Source organism: Ostrea edulis, chromosome 7, assembly GCF_947568905.1.
Source record: "Ostrea edulis chromosome 7, xbOstEdul1.1, whole genome shotgun sequence".
Classification (NCBI taxonomy): domain Eukaryota; kingdom Metazoa; phylum Mollusca; class Bivalvia; order Ostreida; family Ostreidae; genus Ostrea; species Ostrea edulis.
The window spans coordinates 39,157,756-39,175,726 of record NC_079170.1 but is presented as its reverse complement, the minus strand read 5'-3'; the positions used below and the strand labels follow the sequence as shown (position 1 = coordinate 39,175,726).

General features: G+C 36.1%; 1 protein-coding gene across 46 annotated transcripts in view; it reads left to right on the top strand.

Annotated features, from left to right (window-relative positions):
* The window catches only part of LOC130048110 (plasma membrane calcium-transporting ATPase 2-like), an 87,637-nt gene that overhangs the window by 33,280 nt on the left and 36,386 nt on the right, over positions 1-17,971 (top strand). For 45 of the 46 annotated variants that reach the window (XM_056144338.1, XM_056144360.1, XM_056144357.1 and 42 more), the window contains 3 exons: positions 7,477-7,696; positions 11,559-11,738; positions 15,322-15,567. In XM_056144338.1, coding sequence (XP_056000313.1) covers positions 7,507-7,696; positions 11,559-11,738; positions 15,322-15,567 — 616 coding nt within the window. In that variant the 5' untranslated portion in view covers positions 7,477-7,506. Of the gene's footprint in view, positions 1-7,462; positions 7,697-11,558; positions 11,739-15,321; positions 15,568-17,971 lie in introns of all 46 variants that reach the window. The other variant, XM_056144361.1, reaches the window with a different exon arrangement.

Here is a 17,971-nt window from a genome sequence, read left to right as displayed (position 1 = left end):
GTTGAATGTTGAAGTCTCATCTTTAATAAAGATGCTTCTCCATTCACCCCTATAAACAATACCAGATGAGAAGTTAGTAAGGAAAGAGGCCAGCTTGTTGTTTTTTCACCATGGCTTTTTTTTAAAAAAAAAAAAAAAAAAAGGAAACTTAAACACGCTTTTAAGTGAGAACATTGAGATTGGTTAACTCTGGCAGTACGATGTTATGTGTCAAAGCAAGGGCAGAAGACGGGAGCAGACAAGGTTAAAAAGGTGGTTAATGAGGGTTCAGAACTTGTCTGATGCTTGGTTGTGTTTACTTGTAGGTCGTAATGAATCCTGTAAAAGGAAAAGGTGAAGTAAAGGAACAGTGATCAATCTCTTAACATGTATTTTCAAAGCAATGGCTTTGAATCCTGGGATTGTAAAAGCTCAAGATACAAAGATTTCTGAATGACAGAGCACTTCCCTCTACCAGGTTCATTATGAAAAGGGTCAAGGTCACAGGGATTGTCAGTATGAAATTTGAGTATGGATCAACTTTGTAAATCAGGGATTTTTAGAATCTTACTCTTAAAGCATTTTATTAAAGTTGTTAATTGTTATGATTGCTCTGTTTACCTGGTCAAAATATAGGGCTCACAATGGGTGTTACTGGTCAACAGGGGGTGCACACTCCTCCTAGGCACCTGATCCCACCTCTGGTATATCCAGGGGTCTGTGTTTGCCCCAACTCTTAAATTTGTATCCCTAATTATAGGAGTTATGAGATTGATCACTTTTTGTTATCTTCACCTTTTTCTTAATAGAATTTAGAACCCTCTGATTTTCTGTAATTTGTGACTTATAATGGATGTACCACTGTCATTAAGGTCATTTAAAGGAGGTCAAGGGCACAGCAATTGACAGCATAAATTTTTGGAAATTGATACAGCTTGATGACCATAAACTGAAAATTACTTTTAAAGTAAAAAATATCAAATTCATATAATTGTAACCTTTTATTATTTTAAGTAAAGTTAATTTTTCATTTTAAGTATGATTTCGTATTTCTATGAGTGATATTTGGGTGCATTGTTCCTAAAGATCGAATTAATATTTTTCACTTGAACCGTCTGTAGATTTCTAATTTTACTCGAGTAGTTAATATGGTGAAATGACTTGTTATGTTAAATCACATGAATATGAATTCGCGATTTGTCTGTTAATCAAAGACCTCTTTTCATGTATTTTTGCCATAGAAAAATAAAAAGCAGGTAAGAAGCAGGTACAGTTTCTACAGTCATCTAGCCCAGAAAATTGATGATTTCAATAGGGGTCCCAAAATCTGCCATTCCAAAAGAGAATATATAAGAAAATCCAAACTACATTTGATTTGATCCAAAATTGCTTCATGTTGTAATGACAAGAGTGTGAAGTTGGCATAAAATTGCCAAAAATGCCAAAATCACTGAAAAAATTCATTAATTCAAGGGGTTTTACTTTTAGAAAACATGCAGCCCATCCGTTGAGCAAATTCATATTCAAATATATTTTTTATTGTCTATTAATAAACAATATATATTAATTTAATTTTGCTAGACAGATGAGCACACCTTTTCCTAGGCAATAATCTGGATGAAATTTAACAGTTATTAAGCTTTGTTTGAAAAAAGGCGGGAAAAAGTCCTATTCATGACGTATTAATGCTATCAAATAAGAAATAACTTTGATTTAAGTTGAGGTAGTATACTTGTCATATATTTATTAACTTACTTAAAACATGAATCAAGCTTAATTCAAGACACATGTAAAACAGAGACATTTTTTGGGCCTTTTTATATACACAGTCGGTACAATTTTTCTTTATTATGTTCTTTATTTCGCGAGTGATTGATTGATTGATTGACGTTTATCCGCCACGCTCAACAATTTTTCAGTTATCTGGTGGCACCCAGTTTTTATTGGTGGAAGAGAGAACCCAGATATAATGTACCTGGGAAGAGACCACCGGCCTTCAGAAAGTAAACTGGGAAACTTTCTCACTTGTCGGCGCTAGCGGGATTCGAACCCGCGCCGACAGAGGTGAGAGGCTGTGTGATTTTGAGCGCGATGCTCTAACCATTCTGCCACGGAGGCCCCTATTTCGTGAGTGATGTCACTCATGCTCATGAAATTACATGATAATTAATCCTCGGGTATATTTAGGAGTCTCCAGTATTTTCTATAGCGGTGTCCATGGGATGCCAGGAGGTTATTTTCATCTTGTCTCACCTAGATTCAGGTGTGCATATCCCACAGACACGTCATCTGTATTTGTTAAGTATCTATGTTCTCTGCTTACGATATTATTCATCATTCAGCTTGACTTGTTTTGTACCACAGAGTGTGTAAGAAAAATTAAATTGCTGCTGAGTAAAAGTATGTTTTGTTAAAAAAAAAAGTTTCTTGTAATCAAATAGGAATTTGATACATCATGCTTTGTTGTTTTTTTTCTGAATATTTGTGTGGGAGGTGCACTGCATCTGATGACTCGGGTGAAATTCTGATTTGTCTAAGAAAAGCTGAATGCCTTAATTTCTAAAAGTGATGAATCTGATGATCAAAGACCACAGCACCACAAGATATCAAGTTAATTTATAGCTTCTTTATGAAGGAAATAATAATGAGGAACAATACTTACACAATTTGATTGTCTGTGTTATAGGAATAATGGGGTCGTGGCACTCAACAGATAGTCAGCTTTACATTAGTACAAAGGAGTCATTCTAATGTTGTGACATCATCCACTGTGAGACCAGCAACTTCCCAAATACACAAGGGATGCTTTATAACATAAGAATAATTTATTTGACATTTAATTTGTAGATGATTGCTACAACATTTTCTTGACATTTGTTGCAATGAGGTTTGTGTATTCTTAGACCTTACTGATTTCATTAGTAGTACAGCAGTTATGTTTGGCTGGAAACATGCCTCTCAAAGGTCTGAAAATTTGAATCTAAAAAAAGTATTATACGGATAAAACTGGGAGTGTAAGAGTAGGTAGGAGAATTTGTAACTTTTCTTATAATCTTTGTCAAGGAATCGTGATTTATACACAGTTAATAAATAGGGGTGGTTTTTTTGGTTATAATTTGCATATCATTAGAGGATTTTCAAAGCAAAAAATGTTGGTTTAGTTTTTGTCATTCTTTGTCCTTTGTAATAAAACACTGTTACTGAGAAGTTATAAATTGGGCCATTTAGCAATGGGTATTTTATACAGTTGACATTTTTAAGGTCATTGCGATGATTTATTTACCAGAGAAGTACAATATTCACCGAGGCTGGAAGATGAGGGGAATGTTGTACTTCTCATATAGATAAAGCATCGTATTGACTGATTAAAGGTTAATAATTTTTCGATTGAATTCATTATTCAAAACATTGAAACTGGCCACTAGAGCCTATGAAATGATATCTATTTGCATGGCCAACTTTCCAACTTTGTTACTGAAACATAAAGAACTTACCAAATGATACCTAATCGGTCATCTGTAGATCAGGTTTAATGTTACAGTTATATTCAACAATTATTACTCCAAGTCCCTCTTCTTTTGTTGGAGGGATGAGGGGGGGGGGGGGGGGGGGGGGGGGCACATTATAGTGCAAGATAGTGGAAAGTGAGTAATTGGTGGCTTTAGAGGTAAACGGTAGGGTGCATTTTTCTGAGCTGTGGCTGATGCAGGATAACCTCTTCGGTCTCAAAATGCTGTTTGAAATATAGAAGCTAAGGCGATATAGCATGATCAGCTATTGTCTTGGCTTTTATATTTTAAAACATTTCTTGACCTCCGAGGTTTCCCTGCAACACCAAGGAAATATGAAAATTATTTCTTAATTATACAGTAGAGATTAGTGTTGAATGTTTATACTGCATGCTGGTAGAGATCAGTATTGAATGGTCATGCTGCATGCTGGTAGGGATCAGTATTGAATGGTCATGCTGCATGCTGGTAGGGATCAGTATTGAATGGTCATGCTACATGCTGGTAGGGATTATTGAATGGTTGTGCATGCTGGTAGGGATTATTGAATGGTCGTGCATGCTGGTAGGGATTATTGAATGGTCGTGCATGCTGGTAGAGATCAGTATTGACTGGTCATGCTGCATGCTGGTAGAGATCAGTATTGAATGGTCATGCTACATGCTGGTAGGGATCAGTATTGACTGGTCATGCTGGAAGGGATCAGTATTGAATGGTCATGCTGCATGCTGGTAGGGATCAGTATTGAATGGTCATGCTACATGCTGGTAGGGATCAGTATTGACTGGTCATGCTACATGCTGGTAGGGATCAGTATTGAATGGTCATGCTACATGCTGGTAGGGATCAGTATTGAATGGTCATGCTACATGCTGGTAGGGATCAGTATTGAATGGTCATGCTACATGCTGGTAGGGATCAGTATTGACTGGTCATGCTGGTAGGGATCAGTATTGAATGGTCATGCTGCATGCTGGTAGGGATCAGTATTGAATGGTCATGCTACATGCTGGTAGGGATCAGTATTGAATGGTCGTGCATGCTGGTAGGGATTATTGAATGGTCGTGCATGCTGGTAGAGATCAGTATTGACTGGTCATGCTGGAAGGGATCAGTATTGACTGGTCATGCTGCATGCTGGTAGAGATCAGTATTGACTGGTCATGCTGGTAGGGATCAGCATTGAATGGCCATGCCACATGTTGATAGAGATAGTACTGAATGGTCATACTGCATGCTGGTAGATATCAGTATTGGACACAGCGAAGACCACATTTAACTCCAAACCTGACTTAATGCAGAGTCAATACTTCTCGGACAGTAATTAAGATGTATGGCTGCATTAGCTTTGAACTCCTTTTCACTTTGCATTACTGCAGTTCACTGATCTCTGCTGCATTAAAAGTCGGCTCTCTGTTTGTAAGTTCAGCATCACTATCATCAGTTGACCGGCAGTTGTCTGACTTCCCCTGGGACAGAGATAGGACTGTGTATTGATATTTTTCTGTTTTTATTACTGATGTTTGTGATTTGGATTTGGGCTATAAATCCAGGGAATTGTCAAATTTCTAAAGGCTCATAATGCCAGTGTATAGATCTTGCATGCCAAGCTGAAAGTAGTTATACCAGGCTGGAGATCAATGGGCAACATGTAAAGTTTGGTGTGGAATGTGTATGGAAGGTGTCTTGCTTACAGGTTCAGAGTGTGTGTCTGACGTACACCGGAGGGTTTACTTTTGTGATATGACTGGAGTGTAAGTTATTTTTTTGCCCGATCATGTCAAAAATAATTGTTGAAATATTAGGAAATTGCATGCTGTTGTTGATTAGATTAATTGAAATTCTATTTTGATATTGTTGATGTGCATTATCAATATATCTTCTATATCATGACTTGTATTATTGTGTGTTTTTTGTGCATGGGAATTTAAACCTGAGCTTCGATCCTATGCTGTTGTAGTTTCTTGGTGAATGGTCATATTTCTGTACTATATGATTTAATGAGCTATCAAGAAATGATGTAAACTCTCTTTCTTAACAGACACAGAATAGGTAGGGACTATTTCCTACATTAAATGATATGTATCCTAGTACATGTGTGTTTATATACATAAGACAAGTCTAGAGTTCCTGTGGCTGAGGGCAGCAGGTTGTAAGATGATAAGTACATCACTGCTGTAGGTCTGTTTAGGGGTCAGATGTTAATTGTATACATTCACATACACTTCTCTTGGATGTTACTGAAGCAACTGGGGATTGACGTAAAGGCAGAGTACAAAATGCTGTATTTTTGTCTGATTTTCACGGGAAGTTTTGTGATGGGAATTAGGACAACCTCTGTCTTACCTTCTACATGGAATTCTATGGCTTTTAAATGAAAACGGGGAAGAAAAAAAAGATAATAAAATAAATCTTAAGCTATAAGATTTTGAGTGTAGAAAAGTTAAGCTGTACAATAACAAGTTGATAAGATTCTATAGAGGAAAAAGAAATTTTTTTTGGGGGGGGGGTGTATTGCATGGCTGTAATATAGTAGTATTTTGATAAGGTATTATGTTCATTACATGCAAAGACCAAGTACTGTAGATGTTGGTTGTTTACTAGGATTACAACCAGATATTGTAGATTGGGAAATTAATGCTGAAAGTTTTCATTTTACTATGTGCATGATTTATCATTAAACCCATAGTGAATACGAAAATATTTCAATACTCTCGTAATTTAGATTTAAAAAGTGCATTTTCCTATAACGTAAATATTAAAACTTTTGCGGTTGTACCATTCTAACACATTATGAAATTTTGGCACCGTGGATTCTAAACAACTCGCAGTAATTGAGGTCTGCTTCAGAATTAAATTGTTTCGATAAAGTGATTGTTATGATGTTGATGCCGTGGAAGAAGATTTCTATTGATTGTCCAGTTAAGAGTTGTTTTTCTCATCCTCTGCAGCAATGTGTACAATATTTCGGAACTACATGTATGAAGAAGGTTACTTCAAACTGATGTAGGTGATGAATGTGGAAATAGAATATGTGTGTTATCACTTCATATTATATGATAAAGTGTTTAACATTAAGAAATATCAGCCCTAGCTGCTTCATGACAGTGTGTTCTGTGTCTGAGTAGGCTGTAGAAATCACTGAAGCATTGATCTCTCAGAAGCTCAGTCTTCACAAACTGTCATCAGACAAGGTGTTGTTTTCAGCAGCATATGTTTCCTCTTCACTAATTGTTGGCATTGTAAATGAACCCTCCCTGAACTGTTAGAGTGTTTTGACCGTTACATCACGTACATGTCTTCACTGTGTTGTAGAGAACACCGACTGTAGTTGGTCTACCATATTGGAATAGAAGTAGTCTTACAATGCATAATTGGATCAGATATGAAAGTTGTCAGTTTGTGATATGAAAATATTCAGGGTGATCAATAAGGATACATACGGCGTGAAGATGGCCTCCATTTTCATTCATTGACTGATGAATAACTGTCTTGGGATGCCACAATGGTCAACTTTTACGCCTGTGAGACTTATTATTTAGCGTAAGAAGGATGGTGTTGTGAGATGCTTTCCTTCCCAATATTCAAAATATTAAATCAAAATAATTTTGCTGGGCTCAGGACTTATTTGTTAGAAAGCTGCCAAAAATGTCATTCACCTTTTGGAAACTGAGGGAAACAAAGTGTATATATGGTTTTGTGTGCCAGGATACTGTAAGAAATGGGTGTTGTTGTTGGATGCATTGGTCATTGTCACAGCTAAAGTCCAAGACCCAATGGCACAAAAGTTAGTTAAGTTTAACAGTTAACGTCTAGTTAACGCAATATAAATGTATGAGTTAATGACAAATTAACTTTCAGTTAAAGTTAACTAACCTTTGTGCTACATGGCCCTGTCCTATTGTCTTGTTTTAGAAGTATGCTGTTTGCGATTAATTAATGTGCAATGAAACAACAGGTGCTGTAAACGGTAGTGTGTGTTTTGCAGGAGCTGGGAACAGTGGGATAATTGACAATCATGGCTCACTCGGAGGACCAGGTAGATGGAGTGGGGATGTCTCGTCCCAGAGATGCTACCTATGGACTGGACGTCATGGACCTCCGCAAGATTATGGAGCACCACAAACACGAGGGGTACGACTATGTCCAGGAGAAATACGGCGGGGTGTTGGAGCTCTGTAAACAACTGTACACCTCTCCTAATGAAGGTAAGACACAAGGGTCTGTATAGAACTGTACACCTAATGAAGGTAAAACAGGGATCTATATAGAACTGTACACCTAATGAAGGTAAGACACAGGGGTCTGTATAGAACTGTACACCTAATGAAGGTAAGACACAGGGGTCTGTATAGAACTGTACACCTAATGAAGGTAAAACATGGGTCTGTATAGAACTGTACACCTAATGAAGGTAAAACGCGAGGTTCTATATAGAACTGTACACCTAATGAAGGTAAAACAGGTATCTATATAGAACTGTACACCTAATGAAGGTAAAACGGATCTATATAGAACTGTACACCTAATGAAGGTAAAACACGGGTCTGTATAGAACTGTACACCTAATGAAGGTAAAACACAGGTCTGTATAGAACTGTACACCTAATGAAGGTAAAACACAGGGGTCTGTATAGAACTGTACACCTAATGAAGCTAAAACACAGGGGTCTGTATAGAACTGTACACCTAATGAAGGTAAAACACAGGGGTCTATATAGAACTGTACACCTAATGAAGCTAAAACACAGGGGTCTGTATAGAACTGTACACCTAATGAAGGTAAAACGCGGGGGTCTATATAGAACTGTACACCTAATGAAGCTAAAACACAGGGGTCTGTATAGAACTGTACACCTCTCCTAATAGGAAGAAAAACACAGGAAGACATCAGTAATAAACATTGATAATTTTTTTTAATTCAAAATCTAGACATAATAAAATTGTTCATATTATTGAAGTTTCACAATTAAACATGAAGTTCACACAATTTTCTTATCTAATAAATGAATAAAATGGAATGCAGCCAAAGTTAATAAGGTCCAGGATTCGTTTTTCAATTTCATTTTTTAAAATCAATTACACAGTATGTAAGGTTTGTGATTTAACATGCAGTACACATCTATTCTAAGGTATGGGAGACAAAATTATTTGATTTTGGCAGGCACAAAAATATGTTGATATGAGCTATATATATTATCACTTTAATGTCTTCAAGCAGTCTGTATTATCATGTAACAATAGCTTCAATAGAAAGTTTTGCCTTAAAAAAAAATTAAGATGCCTACATTCTGCAGTGCTCTGATATTTGAAAGCTGATCTTTGGGAGGTAGGTCTGAAGATATTTTTTGAATGTAAGATTATTTTACATTTTCATCTTATTACTGCCATGAGTTGATTGACCCTCGATCATCGTGTTATGACTAATGGGAATTTGGCTGAAGGTACAGAGAACTGCATGAAGTTGGGGCGTACCTCTCATGAACAGGAAAATACAATAATATTTGAATGTTTTCTCAGATAACAGTCAGTAAAGACAAAATTACCAATGAAAATTAAGGAAGAGATACATGCACTGAGGCTCCACCAAATGGAACTTATGCATTAGTTTGTGATTTTTCTGCAGTATTGTACTCAAAACACACACACAAAAAAGTTCAGAAATGATAGCAAAATGTTCAACATCATGTGCAATGAGAACTGAAAGTTTAGCACCACAGGTACTCTCCAGAGCCAAAAAGGTGCGTGCAGTTCTTTTTCTCCATCTGTGTTTTCTTTCATCAGAGGCTGAAAAAATAAACATGTTTAGACTACATGAGCAAGATAGGTCAATGCAATAGCAAACAGTGCTGGATTTTCTGTACTTTAGTAATAAATATTTCTATTCTTCTGTTTAAATTTCAGTTCTATCACATATGCTGATTACAGGTGTAGGAACCACTTTTTTGAAGCATATGGAGGGGGGTGGAGGAGTTACTTTTGTAATCTTCAAATTTTAAAACCATGATTGTCCATGTTAAAGATGGATTAATGAACTTTTAAAGTTTTTTCATACTACAGTAGGTTGTGAGTTTGCTTATTCAACATTATTTAAACTTGCACAGAAGTTTCATTAACTGGGAAGATGTTCAGCTCTTCCATTAGTGTCATGCAGCAATGCAGACCTGAATTGGTCCTACTGCAATTTTACATCAGATGATTTTTTTGGAGAGAACACAGTGATATCTCAATACCAACAGATCATATTATCAGTATCAGAACTAATTTATTAGAAAAATCTTGTAGTATATTGATTTTTGTTCATTAGGCCTATGTATTGGAAGTATTCAGCTATTAAAATGATGCAACCGGGCAAAAAACTTCACTGGTAATTTGTCACTCTAATGGTTTGTTGTTTACACTGAGGAAAAAGAAATGATCTCCATCAAAATATTAAAGCCTTAGTGGCTTGTAGCCCGTAGTGCATGGAGGGTTCAAGAGTTATCTGTGGATGGGAGCCGTGAGCTAGCCTGGAATGTGAAGGGCTACTGTCCTAATGATCGGCCAAGCTTCATTATTAGCTGTCTACTCCTTGCAAACTGAATTGCTCTGGCTAAACTTGTCACATTCGGTGCATTAATGAAACTTCCCTACAAGCCAGCGCACATTGATTATTTTTAATGAAAAAATTTGGGTCTTGATCAATAGGTTTGCTGGTTCTCTGTATTTATTGTGTCTACATGCAGCATTCCTCAGTGCAGTGGTAGCAAGGCAAGAAATGATAGATTGCTAATTAGCGGTTCTAATTTAGGGAGAGTAAATTTTAGAGTGCACATTTGAGGGCAATAGGGAACTCTTTGCAAGATCTGGAAAGAATGTCGGATTAATTTCATCCTGAATTTAGGAGATAGGAGACATTCAAAAGGTTGAGGTCTTCAGATTTGATTGTCCGGTGTATTAATTGCAGTTCTAGCTGACGTGTGTTGTTACTCCAGTCACAAACCGCTAAACTGGTTATGTCAAACATGCAGATACACCCGTAGAATTCTTATTAGTACCGTGGTTTATTTGGTTTATTAAGATGGCGTCCATGGCTTTATGACCATATCTGGTGTCTGATATTTTACATTCAGACGTTAACTAAAACGGCTGAAGTGAAGGATGCCTGGGGATGATCAGGAAGTTGATGGTTGATCTAAGTGTTTTATAGGCCACCTCATTCACTAAGGTGACCTACTGTGATGGGTGGTTGTCCGTCTTGCATTAAAATTTGAACATAATCAACTTCTTTTCTGTAGGTACATGACCATTTTCCTTCAAATATATTGGGGTAAGGGGAACCGGAATTGTGAATTTCATGGTCACTGCACCTGTTGGACCTTGGGGGCTTAGGTCAAAACCTTAAAAAATTAAGCAAATTTTATGAAAAAGTCTTCTTTACTTGTGGACTTTAAACCAGCAAGCTGTGTGTATAGTAAGTCATAATGAGATAATAATGATAAGATGCCTCTACCAAATTTGTGAAATTCAGATACTGAAAAAGTGGTTATTTACTGCATGGGCCAGGGGGAAATTTACACTAATTACGCGGCCACCTAATGAGCATGTAAATTTCCATGTGAATAGTTAGAGGTATTTGATATAATATACATGTATATTGTATTCAGTTACCACGTATTTTCCCCCCACCTATAATGTTGGATGTGGAAAAAAGCGTGCTTAACCCTCAACATGAATAACCACTTTTACTGTACACTGTGACATCAATCCAAGGAAGTCATGTGGCATGACTTAATGACAGAAAGTCGATAAAGTCAAACGTATCAAAGTACATTTTACAAGTGAAATTTAATCATTATTAATAGTGATTAACATGTAAGTGGTGAATTTCTTTATTTGGAAAGCAGAAATTAACCAACAAAAAATACTATTTCATAAGCATTTTGCATAGCTGTTATTTACCAACATTAGAGAAACATTTGATTATAAGACGAGTAAGAGTTGTGTATTTGTTGTAGGTATTTCTGTTATTTACCAACATTAGAGAAACATTTGATTTTAAGATGAGTAAGAATTCTGTATTTATTGTAGGTATATCTGGATCCCCAGTGGACCTCGAGGATCGACGGAAGACGTTTGGCTCCAATGTCATTCCTCCCAAACCCCCTAAAACCTTTCTACAACTGGTCTGGGAGGCCATTCAGGATGTCACCCTTATAGTTCTTATTGTCGCAGCTCTTATCTCTTTAGGATTATCGTTTTATCCCCAATGTAAGTGCACAGTCAAACCAAAACAAGACAGTCCATTGTGTACCTCTTTACAGTTGGTTTTGTTGTAAATTTGCATGCGAGATGTATCGTGTCATAGGAAATGATGTAGGGATTAAGGTGTGTCAGTATGAACACTAATGTTTGTAATTTAAGATCTTTAGCAGTAGGGATCTAAATTAGAATTTTAGTACCTGTACGTAAAAATTCTGAAAGAAGGTTTTCGTTTAGAATAAGCTTGTAGTAGGGAGATATCTTGTTAGAACAATTAGTTGTCTGTTTTCCTTTTTGTCCTAGAAAACAATTGTGTAAATTCAATGCAAGGGCATATACATTTTGGGAAACAAGATGGGGAAAAAAGGTATCTGTAGGGGAAAATAGAGACCCTTGTTGTATGAACTTATACCAGATTATCAAGTGAAGAAGTTGGTTTCTATTTAGTACCATTATACTTCTGGATTTAAAACATATAATTGTGGATTAAGTATTAACTTTCATCACCTTATTGCGATTCACCTTTGAATTAGAACGCTTCACCTGATATAGTATTGCATTGTGTGACGACACAATTGAATGAGACGATTGAACAGATTGAATGACTCGTTTGATGTAATACAACAAGAGTTTTCATTGGCCGATTACAGCCCGCCCACTTTCTCGAGCGGATTCAGGTGATCAGATTAGATGGACGGACTAGAAAATTACTAACTGGAAAACTGTAGCTTTCTGAAAAAATATTGTGACGGAACAGAGAGCTACAGATCCACCTCTTATAAAACCTTCGATTTACGGGGCACAAAAAGCTGTGCACTGTTGAGGCCTGATATCCGTGTATTCTTGTGTTGCTGTCCCATAAATTCAATATAAAAAAATCTTAACATATTTTCCTACTATACTTGTGTCGAAACATACCTTCAGATATTCATTAAAGCCACACACAACCTGAAAACTCGCAGCTTCAAATGATTTCGTTTGTTGACGTAGTCATGCTAGGTAGCCGGTCAATTCGAACTCTGTTGCTATTGGTATCTATTCATAAAATTGGTTGTAAGTTATGTATTCGCTCTTCTTTTATTATCAACATGAATAATTAATTGAAATTGAAAAATATAGTTTTTGTAAAGGTAAAATAAGCTTTTGATTAATAAAAATGCTACATAAGCCCATTATGGTCCTTAACACTTGTGTGGCAGAGATGGAGACTAATGAAAGCTGCATTGCCGTGAGATTAGCTATATGAATAATTATCATTTAATGGAACTGGGATGATATATTTAAAATATTTAGCTAAAATATTTGTGGGGTATTAGTTCCCATCTAGATGCTATTGTGCTAGTATGGAAATGAACCGGGATTCGAATTGACTGGCTACCTAACATGGCTACGTCAACGAACAAAATTATTAAAACCTGTGAGTTTTTGGGTCGTATGGAGCTTTAATAAATATTTGAAGGTATGTTTGGACACAAGTATAGTAGGAAAATATGTTATGAATTTTTTGATATTAAATTTATGAGACAACAACTCAGAATACAACTTTTTTTCTTTCTTCCTTTGAAGTTTTTTTTCCATCTGGCTGTCATGTTTTCAAATGCCGACCAGTCCTGTATAAGGGAATTTGGGCAGACTTATAAATATGGACCAATGAGAGTTTCTGTTGCATTTCGCAATTGTATTACAAACAGATTCAATGTGTCATCACACAATGCAATACTATATCGGCCACAGCGTTCTAATTCAAAGGTAAATTGCGATAACAGTTGTGTCCTATGTTGTATATGGCATTTGTGAAGGACAGTGAACTATTATTTTAGACTGCAGACACCATAAGCAGGCAAGGCCTATAAAGCCTTAGTTTTCAGTACTGGTGATGTGTTACAATCTCTAAAACAAAATAGGGTAATCTCTACAACAAAGTAGGTCAAACTCTACAACAAAAGTAGGTCAAACTCTACAACAAAAGTAGGCCAATCTCTAAAACAAAATAGGTCAATTTCTACAATTATAAATAGGTCAATCTCAACAATAAAGTAGGTCAATCTCTTCAACAAAGTAGGTTAATCTCAGCAATAGATTAGTTCAATCTGAAGACACTACGCCAACTTTGGCATGAAAAATAGGCTCATTAGAATAAGAGGGATAAAAAAAAAAGTATGGCATGCAAAGTTTTAAGAAAGATATGAAAATTCAATATACTGTTTTGATTACATTTGGGATGACCATTTCTAAGGCTCATAGTCTCCAAAGACCAGACAAAATGTCTTCACTAAACTCTCTAGATTTAAAATTTTACACAGTATTTTGCATGACACATACACCATTACTAAATGGTAATATTACTATGAGAAAAAAGTAATGAGAATATGGAGTTTAGAAATAAGAGTAGATTAAAGATTTCGGGATAGCTTCGAGAACTGGATTTCTTCAACAACAAAAATCTCATGCTAAAGTTTGACTTTTCTTCTATTTGAGCAGTCAAAATCTGACTGAAGTCCAAGTTTAAACTTAAGATTTTTTTAAAGAAATCCAAATGTGGCTGTGGGCTTCAAGCAAAAAAGTGAGATGTAGGTCAAAAGTGAGCTTGTTTAAATCTTATGGCCCTAGAGTCATGATCAGTTGAGCTGTTGCCAAAAATTCAATTTTAGGGCAGTGTTTGATTGGTTATACTTAGTAAATTTCTAGTGGTCGAACCTCATTGTCGCAAATATTTTTTGTCGCAAACCATTCATAGGCTCGGCTTGATCGCGAAAATTATTTGCCGCAAAGCAGTTTACCACGGGTAAATCTTGAAATAAAGTAGCTGAGAATAATTGTTGGTTTACAGTATGCATAACTGGATTTCATATGTTTACAAAATATTAAAACAATGTTATTGTCGCTCCAATAACAAATTGGCTTATTAACATTGCATAGTGGATTAACTGTAGAATGTTTTTTTTAAGTTTGTAAATGGCTTATTAACATGGCATAGTTGATCAAATGTAGAATGTTTTTCTTAAGTATGGTTCTGTATTTCGATAAGTGATGCATTGAGGCCCCAGGAGATTAAAAAATATATAAATTTTCAACTAGTCTTGCAAAGTTCTCAGTTTATAGTTTGAAGGCATGGAGTACATGTATTTCATTACATTCAATTCTGAACAGGTGATTTTGTCACACACACACACAGACATATAGATGGATCTCCCTTGGTTTGTGGCTTGATATGATTTATATTCAACGAGTTGTGTGATTTCTATCCCTAAGCCTTGGCGAGGGGATAGATATAAATCAAATTAAACCACAACCCTGGGAGATTCTTTTTATCACATGTTCCGGTTATTCATTATCATTACTGTATTGTTTGGAATTTTGCTTCCTGTCCTTTTGTAAACTACGTAAAATTGACATTTGTGACATCACAAACAGCATAGGAAAACATAGTGTAATGATTAAAATTGATTTAATGGCTGATATCCACTGGATAAAGGAGTAAACATGTGATAAATATATGTATATATATTACATTCTAGAAGTGATGAAATAGTTCATATTGTACCAAAACATTGACAATCAGGCTCTATCTTTCACTTTATCCTCTTTTTAGCGGAGTCAGAAGGCGGGGATTCTTCCGAGTCGGAGGCAGGATGGATAGAGGGCGTGGCTATTCTTGGAGCCGTAGTAGTAGTGGTCTTAGTGACAGCTTTTAACGATTATCAAAAAGAGAAACAATTCCGAGGACTACAAAGCAAAATAGAGCATGAACATCAATTTTCTGTGATTCGCGGCGGACAGGACAAAAATATTCCAGTAGGGGAATTAGTAGCAGGGGATATAGCTCAAGTAAAATATGGTAAGTGAATATGAGAAGTTTTATAGGCCTTTTTTATCCTGCAGCTACCCTCTCTACTGTCCTGATAAAGGTAATCAAAGTTAGTGATCTTCTGTCGATGGCCGGCTATAGTCCCCTGTATTTTATATTACTTGTGCTGTTCACAGTTTATGTTGTGACAGAAGAGATGCAATCTCTGAGAATGCTTCCGGCCTATTTCTTCTGATGCTTGCGAAGGAAGTGGTTAGAATTGTTGATTTTTTTGTGGGAGTTCGTAAATTGATTAGTTCAGGGCCACCACGAAGTGTGGTGATATTTTCTGCTCAGTATGCAAAGTACTGTATGAGGAGCAATGAACTCTCCCGTTGTCTAATTGCATCGTTTTAATTTTCTGATGGGTCCAGAATGCACAAGTTGTGAAATTTTCGGCTTGAAATATTTAATGTTTAAAATCTCTATGGGGTGAAAGATAGAAACATGTGGTTCTACAGGTGCCAGGAACAATTTTCTGGAGAGCACTGGAATGGAGGGGAGAATGGTGCCCATGATGTGATTGACTTAGACTTCATCCAACTAAAAGGACATGCAAATGTTTGTAAAAGTTCAATTCGTCACAAACCGACACATTTGGTAGAAGTAGTTGATGAGTTTGACATTTACATTGAAGGTCTTTCTCTCAGGGGATCCATATTTTATGTAGCAGTTGCACAGAAATACCAAAAAATCAAAGCTTGTTCTTTTTTTAAAAGAAATTCTTTTATAAATTGAAAGTAAACATTGCATCTATAGACGATGCAGTGAGGGGATATTGAAAGGTAGCTGCCATTAATCTACATTGCTGCAGTTCACTCTAAAATTGGGGTTTGTAAACAGCCTGTTCCCATTTTAGTACACAAAAATTTTGGGGTTATTTTGCTGAAAGTTTACTAAAAAAAATTCTTTAAAGTAATATGTTTACGGATTTTGCATATAAAGTCAAAATAAGTGGATTATTTGAAGAAGAAAAATATGCTAACGGCAGAGGACTGGAAGCCGCTCTGTAAGATAGGGTGCTTATGGATTCCTACACACGTATACAAAGTGAAGAAGACTTTGATAAAAACACTATACAAGCATGTTTACTGAGGCTGTAATGGAGGTTTTACTATGCAAACGAATTCATGACACGGGACACAGGAGTGGTCCTAATAAGCAGAGCATGCTGTGGTGGAATTTATGGACTGAATTGAAATCATTGATATTCAGAGCAGGAATGCCATGTCAAGGAAACTCGGCAAGCTGTCAAAGACTTGGCTTTTAGTTCTGAAGTATTGGACCACACTCCACTCATTGATGTATAGCTGTAATATAAACAGATGCATTAGCTGGAGTTCAGCCTCACTGTAGAGATGGACTATATAAAGTGTCGTGCTGATCAGAAATATTGATCCCAAATCCTGCACAATCAGGATCTGATTCCTGCTCCCAAGGGATTAACTGTTGAGAACTACAATAGACTAATGAATAGAAAAGGTGGTCTCTGTCACTTCTTTATGTGAGTTTTATATACAATGAAGAAGGCTGAGATTGATTTTAATGAATCGGCCTCGTTTTATACACTTAATATTGAAGTTGAGTGCTTCATAAAGAAAGCTGCCTTGATTGTTTTTGCAGTATTGTGTAGGAATGTCGGGCGTTATATTGATATAAAGATTGCTAATTTGATAAATCTTGAACCTCCTGCCAATTTTTTTGCTTCTAACTGATTTACAGACAGTTTTTGTCGCTGGTTGTATGCAATGAATATTAATGATATGAAATCTGTTAGGGATAATCTTATATTTGTTGTAACTGCCATTTCCACACAAGACACCAGCACTAGATACTGCAGTGAAAAAAAGAAAAGAAAAAGAAAGATGGTTTAAATTGAACTTAAACATTGAAAGTGTATGAATTTGCAAAATAATTTGATTTATTGCACATAAATGTAAATATCCCATTGGGATCCGGGTTAGAATTTTTAAGTCCTCAGTACCCCTTGCTTATTGTAAGAGGCGCTGAAATGGGATGGTCCTTCGGATAAGACCTTAAAAACCAAGGCCCCATTTTACAGCAGGTGTGGCACAATAAAGATCCCTCCCTGCTCAAAGGCCGTAAGCACCGAGCATAGGCCTAAATTTTGCAGCCCTTCACCAGCAATGGTGATGTCTCCATATGAGTGAAAAATTCTCAAGTGAGACGTTAAACAATAGAAAATCAATCGATCATAAATGTAAGTCAATTTCTTTTTATAAAGTTTGTTCATGTAATCAAGATAGAAGTCTTCGCAAATCTTGCATATATTCATCACAGACAAAAAGTTTTTTTTAAATATATATATAATTTTATCATTTATTAGAAAGTATACATATTATTAGTTGGGATAAAATATCCGCATAATTCTCAC